We start from the raw sequence: 24,627 nt of genomic DNA, 5'->3' as shown, positions 1-24,627 counted from the left end.
CCACATGGCAAAAAAAAAAAAAAAAAAAAAATGCAACATGGCAAAATTAATTTTGCCACAGGGCAAAAAAATGCCAAATGGCAAAATCAAATTTGCCGCATGGCAAAAACAGTTCTGCCACGTAGCAAAAAAAATGCCATATGGCAAACTCCATTTTCCCATATGGCAAAAAAATGCCACATGTGGCAAAAAAATGCCACTAGGCAAAATCAATTTTACCTCATGGCAAATACCACTTTTGGTTCTCGCTGTCTCTCAGTGAAACAGCACTTTCCTGCAACGTGCCCCACCAACCAGAAGATTTCTTTCAAATTTTATACTTAGACAACGATCCGTACTTCACGTTCTTATATATATAGTTATATATTCAGATAGATACCACCGATTCCTCATCCCGACATGGAAGAACTAAGGTAATAGATAGCAGCAACTTCATACTTTGCTCATCCCTGTTGATTCCACAAAGCCCCAGTTTATCGGATGGGAGGTGATCAAAAATAATACATTGAGGCAAAAGACTGAACCTTAAGCCCGATTTCCCTCCCTTTAATTCATGTGCTACAAACCTACAAATCAAAAAGCTTGGGTAAAGGAAAACATGTCAATATGCTTCTTTCAGAGTGTGTGTAAAAAAAAATGTACACGTTTTTCCAAAGAAAAATCACATCAGCTGTATAATAAAGTACTAAAAAACTAAAATAATTTGATTTATTCCTTATATCTTTTTTTCTATATCCCCTCGCGAACTTTAGATGATGAACATTGAGACAGTAGGAGGGGTACGTCAGTGTCAACGTCCGTGTTTTCTCGATGAAAGTGATTTTTTTTTTTCTTTACAAATGTTCCCCACGCTCCTCCGACGCCCGTCATAACGCGTTCCCCCGGGTCGAGTCACGTTCCGTCCCGGGTTCGTTCACTCCAGAATATTGTAAATCCTCGAAGCAACACAAAAAAAATAAATCCAACGATGTGCTTCAATGGTCCGGATTCCATCATGCGGCCACAAGGCCAGTTTCTGCTTTGATTGGGAAAATACTTGGTCCACCGGGGATTTTTTGAATTCTTTTTTTGGAACGGGTTCATGTCGCACATCCGACACTTAATGAGTTTTTTCGCAAGGACGTTCTGGAGCAGTCATTTATGGCTCAGAAGAGAGGCGCGACTGGATATTTTTTTTTACTTCCCTTTTCCGCGATTCCCTCCGATGCCGAGTCTTTTACGTTGCATAGTGATCAAAGCTTCCCAGGTACTCTAATCCAGCTCTGTAGCAGAATTGGTATTGATCCTGGAAACAAACAAAGAAAAGATTTTGGCACTTGAGATGAAATTGAACATTCTCGCACGCTTGGGCGGATAAAAAGGATAAGAAAAAATGTTTTTCTTGGAGCAAAAGTTGTCAACAGTTTCTTCGCCAGACTGATTTTGGGCTGATTATTCCACTTAGCCATGCAAAATTGGGTACAAGCTTACAGTGGTATGAAATAGTATCTGAACCCTTTAGAATTTCTCACATTTCTGCTTAAAATTACTATCAAATGTGATCTTTGTCAAAATCACACAGATGAAAAAACTGTCTGCTTTAACAAGAACCAACCAAACATTTATAGGTTTTCATATTTTAATTGGGATAGCATGCAAACGATGAAAGAAGGGGGAAAATAAGTAAATGAAGTCTCTGCCTGAAGAAACTTAAAGAGCAATTGAAACCAATTTATACTAGGGCTGTTTAAATTATCGCGTTAACGGGCGGTAATTAATTTTTAAAAAATTAATCACGTTAAAATATTTTACGCAATTAACGCACATGCCCCGCTCAAACAGATTAAAATGACAGTACAGTGTAATGTCCGCTTGTTACTTGTTTTTTGGTGTTTGGCGCCCTCTGCTGGTGCTTGGGTGCGACTGATTTTATGGGTTAGTACCATGATTGAGCATCGTGTAATTATTGACATCAACAATGGCGGGCTACTAGTTTATTTTTTGATCGAAAATTTTACAAATTTTAATAAAACGAAAACATTAAGAGGGATTTTAATATAAAATTTCTAAAACTTGTACTAACATTTATCTTTTAAGAACTACAAGTCTTTCTATCCATGGATTGCTTTAAGAGAATGTTAATAATGTTAATGACATCTTGTTGATTTATTGATATAAAAAACAAATACAGTACTTATGTACCGTATGTTGAATGTATATATCCGTCTTGTGTCTTATCTTTCCATTCCAACAATAATTTACAGAAAAATATGGCATATTTTATAGATGGTTTGAATTGCGATTAATTACAATTTTAAGCTGTAATTAACTCGGTTAAAAATTTTAATCGTTTGACAGCCCTAATTCATACCAAACATTTGAAGTCAGGTGTGTGCCCAATCACTGATGAGTGGTTTAAAGCTGCCCTGCCCACTATAAAACACACACCTAGTAAGAATTGTCTTGATGAGAAGGATTGTCTGATGTGCGTCATGGCTCGGTAAAAAGAGCTGTCTGAAGACCTGCACTAGATAGTTCCAGGATTTGAAGGCATGTGAGGGGGGTTCAACTGAAGGGAAAATTAGGGAATTTGGCTGGTGCCTTCAGTTCGTAATCTAAGGGATTTGAGAAGCAACTGTACCTCGGTCTGCACCATGGCCGGTCTCTGCGTCCGCAACATCTTCACCGTCTGAAAGATATCCACGACGCCCTCGTATCTCATTCGCTCCAAGGCAATGCTGAGGGTGATGAAGACGCCGGTCCGACCGACGCCAGCGCTGCGAAAGAGTCGAGAAACTCAAAACGGCGTTGGATGAACGCCAGATTTAAAGGTCTACCTCAGGGGTAGCTAACTGTGGTCCTCGAGGGCCCCTATCCAGCTTGTTTTCCATGTCTCCCTCCTTTAAACAACCCGAATCAAATGATCAGTTCATCAGTAAACTCTGCAAGAGCCTGATAACGATCCTGATTATTTGAGTCAGGTGTGTTGGAGGAGGGAGACATGGAAAACAAGCTGGATATGGGCCCTCGAGGACCGACGCTGGCTACCCCTGATCTACCTCCGGCACCGCCTTGACTTACCTACAGTGGACCGAGATTGGCCCATCTTGGCCAAACTGCTCTTTTGTTTTATGGACTTGGCCAATGAAATCGATGAAGCCCTCCCCGGATTTTGGCACTCCTTGCTCAGGCCAGTCTGTGAACTGGAATTGTCGCACCGTCCGCGATTGCCCATCCTGGGAAGGAGAGAACAGGAGTCATTTCACGTGCCGTTCCTTCATTTGCAACACCAGTAACAAGCTACAGACCGCAACATTTATCCGGGTAAGCCTGTGACGGAATTAAAATGAGCCGCTCACCATATTTACCCTTAAAAAGACTCTTAGTATGGGATAAACACGAGCTCGACACTATGACAACGTCCGCTTACTCTGGCATCCGTCACTTTGAACTCTCGAAGGATGTACTGCGGCATGTTGTACTCGGCCATGGGGTCCACCACAAAGTACTGGTATCTGGCTGACCTCTCTGCAGGCCAGTACTGGTGACATTTTTCCTGAGAAAGACAAACAACCGTCCAAAACTGCCAATTTATGGATATTTTCTTTTTCCTAAAGCTTACCCTGCCCATTTCTCTGAGCTTGGTTAGCATAACGACAATGGTAGAGTTGTGCTCCCACAGCATTCTCCAGAAGTCCTCTGTGGTTTCTGCCAGTGGTCCCTGTGTGGCAATGTAGGCCTTCTGTTGTCTGCCAGGACAAATTCTCAGTTAGCCGCTCCCGCCTCAGGGTCAAAGGTCAAGTTTTTACCTGTAGCCATCGATGAAACTGGCATTGATGTAGTCGGATCCCTCCACCCCTCGAATAGGCTGGAGACACACGCGCGTGGACTCGTACGGCATGATGTTGACAAGGCGGTTCTTGAACTTGTTGCAGGGGAGATTGGCACTGATGAATCGCGACGTATGGGCTTTAGTGTTGGCTAAACGCTGCGTTAGAACAGAGCAGACAGAAGGAAAAATAATGCGCTATGTGATGGGAAAAGCCTGCATGGGAAACCAGAGAAGGGGAAAATTCCTGTGTTGTGTTACACAAACAAGAGCGGAATGGCGGAAACTTTGCGGCTAATCTTCCCAGACAGAAATGCATGAAACGGTCCGCACTAATCATTGGACTCCACGTTAACGCTAAGATGGGAAGTCCTTGACAGCTTCAACAAAACCAACCTTGAACTCAAGTTCCATGCCGGTGACATTCTCTCCGGCCTCTATTTGCGTCAGTTTCTGGATGTAAGCGTAGAGGTTCCGGGCCGGCACTTCGGTGGCGCCGCAGTTGACGGCCTCCAGCAAGGCGTCATGGATGAAGACGTACTGGTCTTCCGTCTGCACCATGTAATTGCGCTGGGCACGCATTAGCGTCACGTGCCCGTAGATGTCCACCGTCTTCTCGTGTTTGATTCGCTCTAGCATGGCGTCGATCACGATGAAACATCCTGTGCGACCCACGCCGGCGCTGTTGGGTAAAGCAGAGATTTTAAAAAAAACGTCAGCGTTGCCAGAAAGACAGACTAATTAGTCAGGATTGTAATTGCGGAAATGGTTTGCAAAGTGTCCCGCCTGCGGCACTAGCTGTACCAAGCGGCGCCAATTTGGCTTTTCCCAAGACAATTTGCCTAGTTGTAACAAGCAGGGGCCGATTTGACCTACCCCAGACGAATACCAGAAAGGGGCCAAAATGGCCCTTGCGCCTTTCAATTAGCAAGTCCTTCTACAGTCAGCCACCTGCAGCCGCTATACTGTATGTATAGGGCAGGGGTCCTCAAATACAATTCACAAAGCTGTTTACTCTGAGAGTGAGATTTGTTTGTTTTTTGTTTCCTTCGAACATTGCTGCCATCACTTCAGTTAGAGACTCTTTTATTATTTCTCCATCAGAGAATGGCTTCTTATGCACGGCCAACACCCACGACACTCTGAGTTAGCACGCCGTTGCAATTTGTTGTTGTGTCATATATTTAACAATAACCTTCCTTACTCTTGATGTGACTGCTTCAACCTGTTAATTTCTTGCGTTCTCAATTCTGATTTTGGAAGAAACTTCTCTTCAAAAGAGCTGTGCTCTTTAACTGTATTTTTTGCTAGGACTACCAAGGGTGGATCAGTTAATACAAATCTTTTTTGCATCCGGTCAATCAGCATGTCTTTTGTGAGCATTGAGGTCCTCAACAGTCATTCCCTTTAACACTCGCAAAACGACAGGGTTGGATTGCTCCTTGCAAGCATCTTGAGTGTTTGCAGGGCAGGCTTTGTGGACCGCTCAGGTATGCAATCGGGCGGACAACCTTTTTACATATTGCAAAAGCTGCAGTTTGCCTATAGTCTAAGAGTCTGGACAGTGTTTATATGATACCATTCCTCTCAACTTGTACGGTGATTTTTAATCTTTTTAACCGACTGTGAAAATCATATGGGAAAGTACTCTACAAGCCCCATTCGTCTTGAGGAAAATATGAGTAAATCTTTGCTATGCTAGCACACTAGAAACCCCGATTGATCGCGGGATCTCTGCAGTTGCGTACGGGTCTTCTTTTAGGTTTTACGGCACGGGCTAAATCGGCCTTTTTCGTACAATTAGGAGTACCAGTATTTTCTGCTAGGACTACCAAGGGTGGATCAGTTAATACAAATCCCTTTTGTATCCAGAGAAGGGTCATCTGACCTAATCAGCATGCCTTTTATGAGCATTAAGGTCCTCAAGTCATTTCTATTAACACTCGCAAAACGACAGGATTGGACTGCTCCAATTAGCATCTTGAGTGTATGCAGGGCAGGGCTGCCTTGGCTTTGTCGGACAGTGGACTGCTCAGGCAGGCAATCTGGCAGACAACCTTTTTACATATTCCAAAAGCTGCAGTTTGCCTACAGTCTAAGAGTCTGGACATGTTTAGTGTTTATATGATACCATTCCTGTCAACTTGTATGGTTTGCCCGTACTTTGTACTTGATTTTTAATCTTTTTAACAGACTGTGAAAATCATATGGTAAAATACTCTACAAGCCCCATTCGTCCTCTGCAGTTGCGTACGGGTTTTCTTTTTAGTTTTATGGCATGGGCTAAATTGGCCTTTTAGTACAATTAGGAGTACCAGTATGCTAGGACTACCAAGACTGGATCAGTTAATACAAATCTTTTTGTATCCAGCGAACGGTCATCTAATCAGCATACTTTTTTGTAAGCATTGAGGTCCTCATTTGTCATTCCAATTCACACTCGCAAAACCACAAGGTTGGATTGCTCCAATTAGCATCTTGAGTGCTTGCAGGGCAGGCTTTGTCGGACAGTGGACCGTTCAGGCAGGCAATCAGGTGGGCAACCTTTTTACATATTCCAAAAGCTGCAATTTGCCGATACAAGGGACAAAACAAAACATGTTTTCACATGTGGTGACATATGACACTTCGTCCTTTTTCTGGGGCTTGGTGTTGGAGGTTGTTGCCAAAGCAATTTTTCCATCCCTGCCTTCTTTGCGCCCACATAAGAGTGAGCCAATTTCTTTGCAAGACCCACCAAGAAGTGCACCGTCTCTCTTCTATTCAATATGCTAATTGCAGCGATTCAGAGTGACCCCCCGCCCCTTCACACTTAGGCAGCAACTCCACAGGAGGTGGGTTGTCTGCTGGATTGCTTGTTCGAGTGGTCTATTGTTTGACAAAGCCAAGTCGTCAGTTTGGTATCGGGGTCATTTGACGCCTTTCTGGCCTTTATAGCGAGAAAAAAAACTTAAGTCTTAATTAAAGATCTCTAAAGTAAATACAGGTGATTCGATCCATTATGCTGATACGCCTGTGAGGTTGAAGCCTTGATCTCGTGCCTCAGTCTGTGATGGCGAGAAAGAATGCTCAGGCGAGAAAGAATTAAAAAGAGCACCGATTCGGGAGAGTAAACTTGGAGGCCGTAGGCTGAGTTTGCCTAATGTGCCATGCGGAAAATGGAATAAAGACACGTACGAGAGTCATTGGCTTTAACAAACGATCTGATGATCGCTCTGAAAAAAGGCTGACTGCAGCTCAACTTTGTTTTTTTTTTTTAAACATATTTCACCCTTCAGGGCGAAAAAGAATCAGTGCGAAAATATTCTCAAGCGCAAATGACTTTCAGGTAGGGCTGGGTTATATGGTCTAAAAATAAAATCTATAATTTTCTTAGACTGAGGGGCCGTTTACATGGTGACTCTCCGAGAATACGAAAAATTTTAAATTTACATTTGCGTCTCCATTTGAACAATGTTGCAATTCCGCATGAAAACGATGTAGTATTCATTCCAGGCCCAAGGGGGCAGTGCAGATTTATAGGGCGACGGAGAATGATGCACTTTGACCCCACCAAGCGCCCACAGCCCGGACAAAAATATGCCCGACCACTCGAAGCAATGTAATTTTTCTCTTTGTTCAAAAAGGCACAAAAATTGAAACGTTTTTCATTTAAAAATATTATTAAAACTAGAGATGTCCCGATCGATCGGGTCCGATCACGTCATTTTCAAAGTATCGAAATCGGCAAAAAAGTTTTCTAATTGTATTTAACGTTACAAACATAAAATGTTACACTCATTCAGAGTCTTTCGTTTAGGCTTAAGGTAGGGTTATCAAATTTATCCTGATAACGGCGGTAATTATTATTATTTTTTTTAAATGTATCACGTTAAAATATTTAACGCAATTGATGCTTGCGCTGCACGACCCACCCACAGATTGTCGCGCTCAATCTGTAATGGCGCCGTTTTACCTATATAGAGAGATAAAAGGCAGCGTAAAATGAGTAGAGTGCATTTTGGCAGCCTTTGGAACCTTTTTTTAATTGGCTAAAGCCTTACAATCCCTCTCCCTACGATTAGAAATATCATGGGAAGCAAGGTAGCAACTGATCTTTTTCTTAACACCTTATGTTATTTCCCAACGCAGAGAAGATATATCAGTTGGTAGCACTACGCACAGTCATGGTTCCACTTCCCATCATGCATTTGGGCATGGCTACAGTATCATTTACTGAAAGCTCAACAAATACACTAGATGGCAATATTTAGTCACAATATACAAAGTCACAAGTCTTTCTATTCGTGCATCCCTCTCACAGAAAGAATGTTAGTAATGTAAATGCCATCTTGGGGATTTATTGTCATAATAAACAAATACAGTACGTATGTTGAATGTACATATTCGTCCGAGTTTTATTCATTTTTTTCTTAATGCATTGCCACAATGTATATGATCGGGAAAAATTATCGGGAATGATTGGAATTGAATTGGGAGCAAAAAAAAGCAATCGGATCGGGAAATATCGGGATCGGCAGATACTTAAACTAAAACGATCGGGATCGGATTGGGAGCAAAAAAACATGATCGGAACAACCCTAATTAAAACAGTTAATTAAAGCCGACATTCCGCCATATTTGGTGTTTTTAATGTTTAGTAGCACCGCTTTGCACGCCCAGTGAGACGTGCTGACTTTAACGGTGCAGTCTCACGCCGCAGGAGCCTTTGATATGCATGCCGAGGAAGCCCCCCTCAACGGGATTCTTCCACTTTGGAGGCAGGATTCAAAATTGTTCGTCTTGGCTGACATCATATGTACACGAGGCGAGTCCGCTACTCAGTCATTGAGTCTTTGTGTCGCAGGGTTGCCATGTAAACTGCCCCTGAGACAGTCATTGGCTCCCATTAACTGCGCTAGGTGTCCAATGCATTTTGACATTCAAAATGAATTGGATGTTTAGCGCCATCAACGGCACTGAAAGATGAGCATTCACAGCAGGTTCTCTCAGTTTAAATTCAATTATTTTACCGCCCAAGCCTGCCTCTTGGGCTGAGAACACCTCACGACTCTCGCAGACTTTCCGACCTGAGATCCTATGTGTGACAGAGACGAACCAAGACGTGGGCGGGAGGTGAGATGGGGGACGTGCTGTCAGTTAGCATCGCGTCAAGACGGGCGCACGGCATATATTAAGCAAATGTGCAGTCGCACGCGGGAGCAGAGAAGGCTGGGAACACATGTAATATTATTTTTATTGACAAGTGCAGAAAAGGCAGGATCTGGCACTAATGACCCGACACCGGCTTCTCAGACCGGTCGCTTTGGACGTTGACACACATTAAGTGTCAGGCTAACGTGCTTTCCAGAAGTTGAGGGTGCGGGAGGAGGGGCGCGGGGGAAAATACAGCTGCACTGAGCCACCACAAGATAAAGGATGCAGAGCAGCCAAAGCAATTACATATGTATTGTTAGCAAATCTCTTGCTGTCAGCTAACGTGCCAAACAGACCGACGCGCACACCAGGCTGAGCTGAATTGATGCGGTTAACTGTTGGAAAAACTTCCAGGGGGTTGTATAGCCTCCAAAAAGAAATAGTTGAGTCAAATAGAGTGTCATGAAATGTAATGGTGGAGTACGTACATATTTTGGCCAGTTTTTTTGTTATGTATGGTTGTGCTAGAATTATTGTGCACACAGTTGACATTTAAGCTAGTCACCAGATAGGACAACTTTTTTCTAGTCAGCCTTTCATTTGTGTGGGCCATGTGCCCCCCATGTAGTTGATTCGATGTTCTATGTTGCTTGCCTTGAATAAAGAGGGTTGCCTTTACAGCAGCTATAAACTTCCACAAAAGTTACATCGACTTTTTGCGTGTTGTTTTTAACCAAGCTAGGTGTACATAAGCCTAGCTACAAATCTACCATTTCTTGGTCCTTTGAGCCGGATGCAACAGATCTAGAGGACGCCGGCCAGCGAGAAATATCACAATCCAACTTTTAGGCCGTGGCGACTTCACGCGACTTTTTTCATAGCTAGTTTTCACTGAGGGGAGGTGATTCTTCTTGTTTGTTGGCGTCCAAAAATTGACGTGATTCCGAATTACAGGAGAAGGACATGCAAGAGGTAGGTTTAGCTTTGGATGCATGAATGTGCGTGGGCAAGAAATAGGTTAAATTTTACCGGTAACTTATAAAGCGCGCTAAAAATGTGTTTTGCGATGGTGTCCTTCAAGCGGCGACTCGTGAAAAGTAGGATGGTTCATGGAATCGTTGAGAGTGGTAAACTCTTAGAAACTAGCTTTGGTATTCCTTGAGAAGTTACTCAGTAATTACTAGGTGTTTACTGCAAGTACCGTTTTTTTTTTTTTGTGTGTGGCTATAACGAAAGACCAGAAGGGAGTCACATGACCCCGATACCAAACTGACTCCTGTGGAGTCGCTGCCTAGGTGTGAAGGGGGGGGGGGGGGTCACTCTGGATAGCAGCAATTAGCATCTTGAATATTTGCAAATCCAGGGCTCCCTTGGCTTTCTCAAACACTGACGAACACGAAGATGGCCAGTCGCCGTGTTCTACAATATGATTGACATGGCAGCACTGAATGCATTTGTGTTGTATCAGGCATGCACCGGAAGGCAAGAGAGACGGGTGCACTTCTTGGTCGGTCTTGCAAAGGAGTTGGCTCACTCTCATGTGGGCGCAAAGACGACGCAGAAGGCAAAATTACTTAGGCAACAACCTCCAACACCTAGCCCCGGGAAAAGGCCGAAGTGCCATATGTCACCACATAAAAAATGTTTTTTATCACGCCATCCCTTGTAGATGGCTTCTTTTGTTGTCTTTTTCACATGTTTCTTTATTGAATAAAAAGCTTTTTTTGTGCAAAAAAATGACTCGTGTTGTGCATCATCAGCCATCCAGCATCAGCACATACAAGTAACAGTGCAACTAAATATTCAGAGGGATTGAGAGATGGACGTCCAAATTTCCGATTCATTTTCAATTGCAAAAAATCAAGTGTCCCCAAATCAACAGGAAATGACCAGATATGACCAGGACACGCCCTCCAAATGTCCCTAAATGACAAGATATGACCAGCCCACGCCACCCAAAAGTCCCCAAATCACCTGATATGACCAGGCCACGCCCCCAAATGTCCCCAGTTGACCTGATCTGACCAGGCCACGCCCCCCAAATGTTCCCAAATGACCTGATATGACTAGGCCACGTCCAACAAAAGTCCCCAAATGACCTGATATGACCAGGCCACGCCCCCCAAATGTCCCCAAATGACCTAATATGACTAGGCCACGCCTCCAAATGTCTCCAGTTGACCTAATATGACCAGGCCACGCCCCCCAAATGTCCATAAACGACCTGATATGACTAGGCCACGTCCAACAAAAGTCCCCAAATGACATATGACCAGGCCACGCCCCCCAAATGTCGCCAAATGACCTGATATGACTAGGCCACGCCTCCCAAGTGTCCCCAGTTGAACTGATATGACTAGGCCACGCCCTCAAAATGTCCCCAAATGACCTGATATGACCAGGCCACGCCCCCCAAATGTCCCCAAATGACCTGATATGACTAGGCCACGCCCAACAAGTCCCCACATGACCTGACATAACCAGGCCACGCCCCCCAAATGTCCCCAGTTGAACTGATATGACTAGGCCACGCCCCCCAAATGTCCCCAAATGACCTGATATGACCAGGCCACGCCCCCCAAATGTCGCCAAATGACCTGACATGACCAGGCCAGGCCCCCCAAATGTCCCCAAATGACCTGATATGACCAGGACGTGTCCCCCAAATGTCCCCAAATAAACAGGTATTGCCTGATATTGTCTCTGAAATGTCCCTAAACCAACCTGGGCGTGGCTAAGACCTGTATCTCCACACAGAAAAGACCCAGAGTAATTTCTCCAGAAATTGCAGTTTCTAGTTTTATAAAAGCGTCTCTGTGTTCAAAATAATTCAAGAACGAATTAAGGCATTCGCAAACTTGCATTACATGTTTGTAATATTAAATGGGAGCAGTCACAGGGGTTACAAAAGGAATTTCGCAACATCTTTAAAACAGATTAGCCTCGTTAACTCAAATTTATAACCTAAATGAAAGCAGAGAAAAGGTCAAATAAGTCAGTAATATGGCAATACTTTGAATTTGGCTGCTGAGGCAGACGTTTGTATTTTTAACTGAATTTTCTCACTTTTAGAAACATTTGGCTATTCATCTTCTCAAACTATCAATCACTGCCAAATAAATCTTACACCCCAATTATGTGTAAAAGTACACGCGCATCAGGCCTCTATTTGTGCAGTGAATCAAGCACCCCGGGGAGTGAAATGTGTTGATTTCCGCTTCATTTCAGCTTGTTTTACAGCCTGAAAGGCTTTCTTCTCGTCAACTCCACAGACAGCCGCACATTGCCTCTTTTCGCAAGCGTTTAAATTAAAAATGGCTCTTTTTAAAACTGCATTCAAACATCAAGGGAAGGATGGACGGGCCCCATTTCTGGGGGATCTGATAGGGAGCCAGTGGAATTAAAAGCTCCCATCTGCATTAAGTCGCGCATTCTGTTCCACTGTGGAAAGTTAACACGTTCAATAAGAAGCAAGTGCTTCTAATTAACTACGGAATGTGTTCTTTCCAAATCTGCGCTAAGCCTCGTTGCCTTTTTTGTCGCGTTCTGACATCGCTTTCCATCGGCGTTTTCGTGCTTTCAGAGGAGAAAAAACAGTCCGATACGGTCGGCGGACAGTCGTCGTTTAGGACGTGACAACCCCGGGGGATAAGGCGGACACTTGTGGGCCAGATGATGTGCGACACGTCTGCAGAGTAGCGACAAATCTGCGCTAGCTTTGTAGCTGCGCGCGGGGGTAGATGTTGGCTAACGGGAATGACTTCTTGTGCTGTCATTTTGAAAGGAGAAAATCGAGTGGGATCGGTTACGTGGGCCAGAAGGTTCTCTTTCATGGCTAAATTTGCATATTCAGTCATTGAAGTGGCGACAATATTTCCACTGCCATTGACGGCGATAGACGTCTAATCCATTTTTAACTGGCAACATTAGTTCATGGTTGGCTGGAAGTTGTAAAAATTTGGAGTTGTGGACGACACGGTACAAGGATCACAGTCACCGTGACTGATGTGTATTCTTGTGAGCTAACGAGCTAATTGCATGCCGATTTTGCGCTCAAAAAATGTTGTTTTGCAGGTCTTAGAAGTGCCAGGAAAGCAAAGAAATGTAAACATCAAAGTGTGTCGCTTGTTTGAATGAGATATGACTGAAGTACATTTTTACCTTTTTTATTTTATTTATTTTTTTAAAAATAGGCATCGAATACATTGGCTACATCTTTAACTTAATGATGGCCATTGATGGCGATCCAGGAACTGAGTTGTAGTGCTGCAACGATTAATCGATTAACTCGAGTATTCGATAAGAAAAAAATCTTCGAATTAAATTGTGTTGCTTCGAGTAGTCATTTAATTAAAGTGGCTTTGCAATGGTTTATTTTGAAAGTGTTTACATTTAGTTTTATTGATTTGGGTGGATCCACTGCCCTCTGGTCTACCTTATTTCAAACGGCTGAATCACACTGCTCCCTGTTAAGACCGACGTAAGCTAAATTTCTGTTTGGGCTAATGTTTTTTAATGCATTCATAATTTAGTTTAGAGGTATATTTAGTTATTTTTTGTGGTAATATGAGTGTGAACCATTTGTGAAGAGCATTGTAAAAAAAACGTTAGCATTTTATAGCATTTAAGCCAGCGGACTTTTGCTATGTAAGTTAGCCAATTTTTGTTGTTGTTGTACATAGATCCTCATTTATTTATTTTTTTATGGCGTTTGAGGTTCATCCCAGGTATTTTAACTTTTCATGTTCCTTACCCGATTACTCGATTATTCGAACTAACTAGTTCATCGATTAATCGACTACTAAAAGAATCGATAACTGCAGCCGTACTGAGTTGCATTAAAAATGTAGTGTTTTTACGTCAACCCACTGTCACTTTAGCATGTTAACACTTAAAAGACAAACGAAGAAATGTCGACAACATTCCTACCACCATATTTTATAAATGAACTCAATGGCTGCTATTGGACTAGTGACCAATCCAAGGTGTTACAGCTGAATGAAAAAGTTTCTGAACCATTTGGAATTTCTCACATTTCTGCATAAAATCACCATCAAATGTGATTTTGACAAACAGATGAAAAAACGGTCTCTGCTTTAACTAAAACCACTCAAACATTTATAAGTTTTCATAATTTAATGAGGATAGCATGCAAATAATGAAAGAAGGGGGAAAAATAAGTAAGAGAACAGTCACATTTAATATTTTGTGGCCCCCCCTTTGGCACCAATAGCTTCAACCAGATACTTCCTGTAGCTGCAGATCAGTCTGGCACATCGATATGGACTAATCTTGGGCCATTCTTCTCTACAAAACTGCTGTACCTCAGTCAGATTGTCTGGCATGAATCGCTGTCTTTAGGTCATGCAACAACATTTGAATGGGGTTCAAGTCTGGACTTTGACTTGGCCACTACAGAACGTGCATTTTGCTCTTCTGAAACCATTCTGAAGTTTTTTACTTGTGTGTTTCGAATCATAGTCTTGTTGCAGTATCCATCCTCTTTTTAACTTCAACTGTCGGACCGACTTCCATTAATGATTGTCAATTGATTATTGAAAAGTTGTCCAGGCCCTTAGGTAGCAAAACAGCCCCAAATCATGATGCTCCCGCCATCATGCTTCACGGTGGGGTTGAATTGTCGATGTTGGTGAGCTGTTCCATTTTTCCTCCACACATGACGTTGTGTGCTACTCCTAAATTTAACTTTGGTTTCATCAGTTCACAAAATATTTTTCCAAAACTTCCGTGGAGTGTCAAAGTGCCCTTTTGCTAACATTAAACGAGCAACAATGTTTTTTTTTTTTTTGACAGCAGTGGCTTCCTCCGTGAAGTCCTCCCATGAACACCATTCTTGGCCATATAGTTGATGTGTGCACAGATATATTGGACCCTGCTAGTGATTTCTGTAAGTCTGTCGCAGACACTCTAGGGTTCTTTTTTTTACCTCTCTGAGTATTCTGCGCTGAACTCTTGGCGTCATCTTTGGTGGACGGCCACTCCTTGGGAGAGAAGCAACAGTACCAAACTCTCTCCTTTTGTAGACAACTTCTCTGACTGTCGACTGATGAACATCCAGACTTTTAGAGATGGTTTTGTATCCTTTCCCAGCTTTATACAAATCAACAATCCTTGATCGCAGGTCTTCAGACAGTTCCTTCGACCAGGCCATGATCGACACATCAGACAATGCTTCTCATTAAGACAATTCTTACCAGGTGTGTGTTTTATAGTGGGCAGGGCAGCTTTAATCCACTCATCGGTGATTGGACACACACCTGACTTAAAATGTTTGGTATAAATTGGTTTCAATTGCTCTTTAAGTCTCCTTAGGCAGATGGTTCCCTTACTTATTTTTCCCTATTCTGTCATTGTTTGCATTCTATTGTCAGTAAAATAAGAAAACCTATAAATGTTTGGGTGGTTCTAGTAAAAGCAGACACTGTAAAAATCAGATCACATTTGATTGGGATTTTATGCAGAAATGTAAGAAAGTTCATAAGGGTCAGATACTTTTTCATACCACTGTATGTATTGTATCCGATGGGCTAATGAGGTTTTGCGCGATGGAAAATGCATGTGTGGATGTTAAAAATGTGTGTGTGCACTCCACTTAACACAAAATGAGACTTCTGGGTTCATCCACCTACCATAAAGTGTTTTTTGGAGCTTTTATTCGCTAATGAGTTCCCCCATTAACATGATTAAAAACCCTGTTACATTGTCATACGTATTCATAGATTCATTCCAGGGAACCGAGAGGAGGGAAAAATCAATTTCATGCTTGAGGTTATTTTTGTCATTTGCACAGAATTTGGTACCTGCAGTGCACCACCATCGGCCCGGCATCCGGAGGGTTGCACGCCTTCACCCGTCTAAGGAAGGCCAGGAACGGCGTGGGGTGTTCCGGCACCCCGTGGTCCGGCCAGGCCGTGAACTGGAACTGCCTGACCTCCCGCTTCTCGCTGGAGCCGTTCTACAGATGAAGAAAGCAGCGGGTTAGTGAGAAGCTTGTTACCAATGATGGCGATGACTCATTTGGCGTCTTTACTTTAAAAAGTGCAAATGTCCTGACGCAGTAGGTGGCCAACTCCACCGTGTCCAGCAGAGTCACTTGAATGAGGCCGTACGTCTCCGTGGCTCTGGTGGGCCAGTACTGGTCGCACTTTACCTGCCGTGAAAGCTACATTAGAGCGTACTCGATGGAAGTAGAAGCAGACTGAGGTAGAAACACCCAATAGTAATCTTTGAATGTGGGGAAGCTCAAAGTGGATAGGAAGCGAGAACCAAAAGTGGTATTTGCCATGTGGCCGAATGGATTTCGCTATGTGGCAATTTTTTTTGCAATGTGGCAAAATGGATTGTGCCATGTGGCATTGTTGCCATGTGATGACATGGGTTTTGCCATGTGCCAAAATGGATTTTGGTTTGTGGCATTTTTTTTTTTTTTTGGCCATGTGGCAAAATGGATTTTGGCATGTGGCATTTTTTTTTTGCCATGTGGCAAAATTGATTTTGCCATGTAGCATTTTTTTGCCTTGTGGCAAAATGGATTTTGCTATGTGGCATTTTTTTTGCCATGTGATGAAAAGGATTTTGCCATGTGGCATTTTTTTTCTTTGGCCATGTCTCCAAATGGATTTTGCCATGTGGCATTTTTTCTTTGCCATGTGACATTTTTACAGTAGTGGCAAAATGGATTTTGCCATGTAGCATTTTATTTTCACATGTGGCAAAATCATGTGGCATTTTTTCTGTCATGTGGCAAAATTGATATTGCCATGTGCTTTTTTTTTTTTGCCTGATGGCAAAAATGATTTTGCCATGTGGCATTTTTTTTGCCATGTGACGAAACGGATTTTGCCATGTGGCATTTTTTTGCCATGTAGCATTTTTTTGCCATGTGACGAAAAGGATTTTGCCATGTGGCATTTTTTTGCCATGTGGCAATTTTTTTGCCATGTTGCAAAATGGATTTTGCAATGTGACATTTTTTTTCAAATGTGGCAAAATGGATTTGCCATGTGGCATTGTTTTTTCATGTGGCAAAATGGATTTTGCCATGTGGGAATTTTTCTTTTTTTTGGCCATGTGGCAAAATGGATTTTTCCAAGTGGCATGTTTTTTTTTACCATGTGGCAAAATGGATTTTGCCAAGTGCCATTTTTTTTTTCTGCCATGGCAATCTCTTTGTAGCCTTGGCCATCTTCATGTAGCTCAACAATACGTCTTTTAAGATCCTCGGAGAGTTCTTTGCCATGTGCTGCCATGTTGGAACTTTCAGTGACCATTATGAGAGCGTGCGTGAGCTGCACTACAAATTTTAACACACCTGCTCCCTATGCACACCTTGACCTAGTAACGTTAACGAGTCACATGACATTTTGGCGAGAAAATCACAAGCAGTACTCAATTAGGACATTTAGGGATGTAGTTACTAAGCGGTGTACTCACTTTTGTTGCCAGGGGTTTAGATATTAATGGCTAAATTTTGAGTTATTTTGAGGGAAAATAAATCAACTCTATTAAATAAGCTGCACACAGACTACTTTTCATTGTGTCAAAGTGTCATTTTGTCAGTGTTGTCCCATGAAAAGATATACCTAAATATCTGCTGAAATGCGAGGGGTGTACTCACTTTTGTGATACACTGTATATCGTGATCATCATGCGCATGCTGCGTCTTACCCTGGATCGCTCCTCCAACTTGGTCATCATGACAACAATGGCACTCCTCTGTTCCCAGATCATTCGCCAGAACTCCCCAAAAGTCTCGGGTAGCGATCCCTGCGTGGCGATGTACGCGTTTTGCTTCCGGTAGCCGTCCACGTAGTTGGCATTGATGTAGTCGCTTCCCGGGATGCCTGGATCCAGATCAGGTTAAGGTTAGTATGCGAGTCCAAAAAGGGAGATTTCGCAGTTACACAAATGAATGACGGCATTGGAAACATTTTAGGTTTGTTTGAACGAGCTAAAATCGTTTTCAAACAATGAAAAAAAAAATCAGCGTTTAAGTGAATCTGTATAATGTGTGTGATATGGAAAATACAAGCTTTTTATCTGAGTTTGTTCTACATAATAAAATGTCTGAGTGAGTGCTCGTCCGAGACTGGTGATTCCATACTTTAATAAACACATTTAAAAGAGTCAATGATTGGACGTCAATATATTTTAATGTTTATCTAGTAGCATGATTATCTATGTAATGAGGGCAAATACAAGATAAATGCTAATTTTGCTTCCTTAAATCTGCAATTTGACAAAAAAAAACCTAGCGAAACTGCTGGAAAACAAGCCTGCTTTCCGCTTTCCCTTTGCTTATTTTAAATGAAAGGCATAGTTTCTTTTTTTTCTAATCCAGAGCAAAGAGACAGAGCTGACAGCCAGTCAATGCTTCAGGACTGGCAGTTTCGGGGCTCGGCGCACACATGCTCCACCAAGATAAGTCTCATCTGCATGGACGCCGTGTCTCCGCCAATCCTCTCTCTCTCTCGTTCTCTCCATTCTAGGCTTTCTTTCCTCTCAGGTAACTTTTCGAGGATGGACAAAAATCCCACTATGTTTATTTAGCTCCACCCCCAATCCACATATACAGTATTCAGTAACGGACAAGGGATAAAGACACAATTAAGCCCACTGTAAATTCAAATTGAAGAAAAAAAAAGGACATTATTTTTGCTTAATGGCAGTGAATGGATGTTTATTTTTGCGAGCGGATGCATTTTATGCCGCCTGCCAGTCAGGATTTGCATTAATTATGTCATTTGCTTATGAGCTTGGGGAAAACAACAACATGAAGCTGATTGAAACTCCATTACAAGCTCAAAATTAAAGAACGGTTCAATGGGTTTGCTGTGCAACAACCCGGGTACAAGTTTATGTTATTGTTTATCAAAACTACTTCATTTTTGGTCCTTGTTGTTGATAATGATAGACAACAATTATGCGGGTCTTTACATGAATAGGTCACGAGTAGACGTTAAATCCATTTGCCATTTTGTTTCAAACCGATTGGACATCTATTGCCGTCAATGGCAGGCATAGAGTACATCTCCAAGCACTTTCTATTGATTTTGGGTCACTTCTAGTTGATTTTAGGTTCTTTACAGAGCATTTCTGTTTATATATTGAAAGCAACAAATGGCAACCTTTCAGTTTTAGTCGATTTTAGCGACGCCGGTGGACAAAAGCGGTAATGTTTTGCCTTAAGGAAGATTGTGTTTCCCATGAGGACCAGCGAACACCCCAAGGGCGTTGGTTTAGTCTCAACATTGGTAGGGACGGTAAAACAGCATAACCTGCATGTACACTGCTGGGCAAAAGTATTGGCACCCCTGCAATTCTGTCAGATAATTCTCAATTTCTCCCCAAAAAATGGTTGCAATTACAAATGCTTTGGTCGTAATATCTTCATTTATTTTGCTTGCAATGAAAAAAACAAAGAGAAAAAAAACATTAAATCATGATCATTTGAACACAAAACTCCAAAAAAAATGGGCCAGACAAAAGTATTGGCACCCTCAGCCTAATACTTGGTACCACAACCTTTACACAAAATAACTGCAAACAATCGCTTCCGGTATCAATCAACGAGTTTCTTACAATGCTCTACTGGAATTTTAGACCATTCTTCTTTGGCCAACTGCTCCGGGTCTCTGAGATTTCAAGGGTGCCATTTTCAGATTTCTCCACAGGTGTTCTATGGGATTCAGGTCTGGACTCACTTTAGAAGTCTCCGGTGCTTTGTCTCAAACCATTTTCTAGTGCTTTTTGAAGTGTGTTTTGGGTCATTGACCTTCTGGAAGACCCATGACATCTGAGGGAGGCCCAGCTTTCTCACACTGGACCCTTCATGATGCTGCAAAATATGTTGGTAGCCTTCAGACTTCTCAATGTCATGCACACGGTCAAGCAGTCCAGTGCCAGAGGTAGCAAAGCAACCCCAAAACATCAGGGAACCTCTGACCGTGTTCTTTTCTTTGAAGGCCTCGTTTTTTTATCCTGCAAACTCTATGTTGGTGCCGTTTCCCAAAAAGCTCTACTTTTGTCTTATCTGACCAGGGTTATTGTTTTATTACACGCCTGGGTCTCATAGTTACACGCCTGGATCCCATAGCTAGAAGGGAATCTCACGAGATAACTTGTTTTGCACCCATAATATTTACCATTTGTTGCATCTGTTGCAGCACAGCTCATTTGTCTCTTGTGAAAAGCCCTTTTTTCAAGGGGGCTAAACCAAAAGTAGCTTTAATGTTTGTCATTGGGCAGGGCCGCGCCGCTCGGGGATGGAGGTTGGCCTCTCCGCCTCCGCGGAGCACGTCCCTACAAAAACCGCACATTTCCAGGCGACCCGTGAAGTCCGCCAGCGGGTCACGTACGGATCGCCTGGCTTTGTTCCTTCGCTGCCTTACCGGAGTGTGTTGGCTCCCCGCTCATTTGTCACGGTAAGCGATTTTCATTGCTAAGGGACATTTTGTTTTGCTGTAACGGTAACGCGGGGATTCTGGGGTTGACAAACTCAAATCTAGCGTCATCGTTGACATTTGTTGATCCTTGTTTGCTTGCTCTTGTGGGATTGTAATCAATAAATCTAATTTATTTTGCATTTTCTAATCAATATACATTGTTTATTTTGCAAAAGTGGGCCTGTTACTGATTCACAGCGAACCTGGAAATTTCGGAAAACACTACCATAAAGTTCCTTTTCATTCAGATGGATAGTACAGGTTGACACTGTGGTACCCTTGGACTGCGGGACAGCTTGAACTTGTTTGGATGTTAGTCGAGGTTCTTTATCCACCATACGCACAATCGTTCATTGAAATCTCTGGTCATTTTTTTATTTCCATCCACATCTAGGGAGGTTAGCCACAGAGCTGTGGGCTTTACACTTATTGATGACACTGTGCACGGTAGACACAGGTACATTCAGGTCTTTGGAGATGGACTTGTCGTCTTCAGATTGCCCATGCTTCCTCACAATTTTGCTTCTCAAGTCCTTAGACAGCTCTTTGGTCTTCTTTTTTTTCTCCATGCTCAATGTGGTGCACACAAGGACACAGGACAGAGGTCGAGTCAACTTTAATCCATTTTAACTGGCTGCAAGTGTGATTTAGTTATTGCCACCACCTGTTATGTGCCACAGGTTAAACAACTGTTAACTGTAAAATTTAAAATGCAAGCAATATTAATGAAGTTATTTCTACCAAAGAATTTGTCATTGTACTCATTTTCTGGGAGAAACTGAGCATTATCTGAAAAAACTGCAGGGGTGCCAATACTTTTGACCAGCACTGAATATGCAAAAAGGTTGCTTTAATGCTGGTGGGGACAATTTGAGCATCCTGAAAAGTTGGTAGTGTTATCTCCCTACCGTCCCAATGCAAACCTACGCCCTTGGAACACCCACACAGTGTTGCAAAATCATGATGGTCGCCTGCAGATGGATTAAAAAATATTTCTGTTTCCAGCGGCTGTTTGAAGGACGAAAAGTAATAAGGTAATGACTCCAGTTGTCGCTAAACAATAGCATATGACGGTTAGTGTTGAGGTAATTATCGAGGGTTGATTGAATATTTGCTTAATTGATTGAATATTTGCTTGATTGGTTGAATATTTGCTTGTGCTCATATATACCATACATAATACATATTGCCATATTTCTTCTTATTTGATATAACCAGTAAATGATTATTGCTTGCTATACTAGGTATAATGTTTAAGTGTTACAAAGTGTTAAAAAGGGTCGGGATGACAACTGCCTTGCTTCATGGCCGCATCATTGCGTAACTAGACCTTCCGGGACGTCTTCAGCGCCTGACGTCTAGACTTTCGAGGACAATTTTCCATTCGAGGACATCTTCCATGGCTGCAGCGTTGAATAACTGAAGTGTCTGGGTCATTTTGACCTCTTTACCTGTGCCCTTGCTTACACACGTGTATTCAGTTAGTTCCACCTACATGCTCACACATAGCCAACCAAAATCACATGGGTGTCTCCAGCTTGCTTCCCCCTCCCTTCAGGGCGGCGCCCTTTCTGTGTTAGGACAAACCCCTAAATAAAAAGAGCAAGGAGGGTTTTTCCTTAGATCAATTTTGCTGACTATACAGCGTAATCTAGCATTCCTCTGTCTTAGTCCCTCTTTGCTCTCCTTGGCCAAGAAAACTGAGAGTCTTCTCTCCTTATTTTTGGGTAATTTTACAAATGTCTACCTAAGGGTCTATTTTTGAACTTGACAGTTAGCAATTGTGTGGCCAATAGGGCCTTTGGAAACCAATGGCAAATTTTCGCCATTATAAACGAATGGGTATGTTTTTGGCAAATTTTTCGTAAAAATGGAATAAATCTTTCGGATGTATAAATGATGTGATTTGGACAAAAATTGTCGGATAAATAGACTTTGAAATGAGACTTTTTATATTTTCCCCTAAAATTTTCGGGTTTTCAAACGAAAGCCTGCATCGCATGAGAATTCCAGTCGATTTGGTGTACGAACGGTCTCGGTGGGTAAGCCGGTTTTGGCAGGGACGACACGCCATTGAAAAAGAAAACCCTAAAAATTATAGATGGTAGCGTTTGCATTAATTATTTTTCTTTATATTTCTTGGTCACATCTCTTGATTTTTGGATCGTTTCAAGCAGGTTTAAGCAGAAGAATAAATACATAAAGTGAGCTCGTTAGTGAAAAATGTCGCATCTTGACGCTAACGGCCCTTTAAGTTATCCCTGTTAATATTCTGTTAACATCTGCTCAATTTCATGTTCTGCATATATTATGGAAATGCTTGTCACTACATCCTTCTGACAGAGTTCCACCCGGCAACCGTTTGGCCTCCTTAGCCCACGTTCGACGCGCCTTAACGCGAATCAAAAATAATCACGGCGCGGCACCGCAGAGAAATACGTCTCGCGAGCACCGCGCGGGTTTTCACAGGTGATTGTTCAATTGGACTCGAGTGCCGAGCTAGGCGAGGCGGGGGGAAAATTGCCTATTTCAAAAAGCCATCTATTTCCCCGCCGGCACCCACGGCATGAAAGCAAATGACATGTTGGCGCGAGGAGGGAGACGGGGAAAACAAAAAAAAAAAAAAAGTACAGTGTGGTGGAAGGGCATATTATACCGTCAATGGCGGAGAGCAAGACTCGCGAGTGGTCGTAGGCTATCACGTTGGCGTATCTATTCTTTGGTTTGTTGACCTCCAAGTTGGAGTGTTCCCAAGTGAACTGCTGCCCGGGGTCGATGGACTGGCGGGAGAAAAACATTCGTCAATGACCATACCGAAATGCGGTACATAGACTTCATAATGGTATTGACGGGTTAGATCGGTCTTGCACTGCGCCTCGCATTCAAATAGGGGGCCGTCCACATCTAGCTATTCACAAACACACTTCTGTTGAAAAAGTACGAAAGCTGTACCGCGTACAAACAGGAAGCTTTGTAACAGGAGTGACTTTTTTTCGAGGATTCAAGGTAATTATTATATTTTTCGTACTATGCATGCGTTTTGAAACGTGAAAAAAAATCAGTGGGAGAAATTAGCCGCTACTGCATTGGCATCATAGTTCGCAATATTTAAGTAAAATAAATGCTAACTGTACGTTTTTTTTACTTTTAAGCAAGAATCGAGCCTGTTTTACATCCATATCTACCTGTATAGAGAATTTGGCAATTTAAGCATTTATTCACAAGGATTTTTACCGTAAAAAGCTCTGTTTACATCAGGCGGCTGCTAGCTACATTCACTTACAGACTAGTATTGTACTTCGACATATTTACAGAAAATAAATGCTAACTGCTTAGTCTTCTTTGCTTTTAACCAAGAATCGAGACTGTTTTACGTCCATGTCGATAAAGAATTCGGAGATTTAAGCTTTTATACACAAGAATTTTCACCGGAAAAGCTTTGTTTACATAGGCGGACATTAGCTACATTCACTCACAGACTAGCACTGTACTTCGACATATTTACGTTAAATAAATGCAAACTGCACGTTTTTGTTGTTGTTGCTTTTAACCAAGAATCGAGACTGTTTTCTTCCATATCTATAAAGAATACGGGGATTTAAGAATTTTTTTCACAAGAATTTTCACCGGAAGAGCTCTGTTTACATCAGACGGCCGCTAGCTACATTTACTAACAGTCTAGCTTGTACTTCGACATATTAATGTAAAATAAATGCTTCGTGCACGTTTTTTGTTGTTGTTGTTGTTGCTTTTCACCAAGAATCAAGACTTTTTTACGTCCATATTTATAAAGAATTTTGGGATTTAAGCATTTATTCACATGAATTTTCACCAGCCTGCCGCTAGCTACATTTACTAACAGACAATCATTATAATTCGACACATTTCATAAAATAAATGCTAACTGCAAGTTTTTTTTTTGCTTTTAACCAAGAATCGAGACTATTTTACATCCATATCAATAAAGAATTCGGGGATTTAAACATTTATTTACAAAAATTTTCACCAGAAAAACTCTGTTTACATAAGTCGGCCGCTAGCTACATTTACAAACAGACTAGCATTGTACTTCGATATATTTATGTAATATAAATGCTAACTGCACTTTTTTTTTTTTTTGCTTTTAACCAAGAATCGAGACAGTTTAACGTCCATATTTATAAAGAATTTGGGGAGTTAAGCATTTATTCACAAGAATTTTCAACGTAAAAAGCTCTT

The 24,627-nt window shown here is 42.1% G+C and overlaps 1 protein-coding gene across 35 annotated transcripts in view; it reads right to left on the bottom strand.

Moving 5' to 3' along the window:
• The window catches only part of LOC130928466 (receptor-type tyrosine-protein phosphatase delta), a 424,924-nt gene continuing 400,297 nt past the window's right edge, over positions 1 to 24,627 (bottom strand). For 19 of the 35 annotated variants that reach the window (XM_057855096.1, XM_057855094.1, XM_057855092.1 and 16 more), the window contains 11 exons: positions 23,066 to 23,189; positions 17,633 to 17,808; positions 15,996 to 16,115; positions 15,766 to 15,920; positions 4,205 to 4,490; positions 3,789 to 3,967; positions 3,602 to 3,728; positions 3,410 to 3,535; positions 3,061 to 3,215; positions 2,621 to 2,756; positions 2 to 1,285 (listed from right to left, as the gene is read on the bottom strand). In XM_057855096.1, coding sequence (XP_057711079.1) covers positions 1,217 to 1,285; positions 2,621 to 2,756; positions 3,061 to 3,215; positions 3,410 to 3,535; positions 3,602 to 3,728; positions 3,789 to 3,967; positions 4,205 to 4,490; positions 15,766 to 15,920; positions 15,996 to 16,115; positions 17,633 to 17,808; positions 23,066 to 23,189 — 1,653 coding nt within the window. In that variant the 3' untranslated portion in view covers positions 2 to 1,216. Of the gene's footprint in view, positions 1,286 to 2,620; positions 2,757 to 3,060; positions 3,216 to 3,409; positions 3,536 to 3,601; positions 3,729 to 3,788; positions 3,968 to 4,204; positions 4,491 to 15,765; positions 15,921 to 15,995; positions 16,116 to 17,632; positions 17,809 to 23,065; positions 23,190 to 24,627 lie in introns of all 35 variants that reach the window. The other 16 variants (XM_057855080.1, XM_057855082.1, XM_057855084.1 and 13 more) reach the window with 2 other exon arrangements.

The sequence above is a fragment of the Corythoichthys intestinalis genome, chromosome 13, assembly GCF_030265065.1.
Source record: "Corythoichthys intestinalis isolate RoL2023-P3 chromosome 13, ASM3026506v1, whole genome shotgun sequence".
NCBI classification, from domain to species: domain Eukaryota; kingdom Metazoa; phylum Chordata; class Actinopteri; order Syngnathiformes; family Syngnathidae; genus Corythoichthys; species Corythoichthys intestinalis.
Note: the sequence above shows the minus strand (reverse complement) of the source record. Positions and strands in the feature narration are given on the sequence as shown.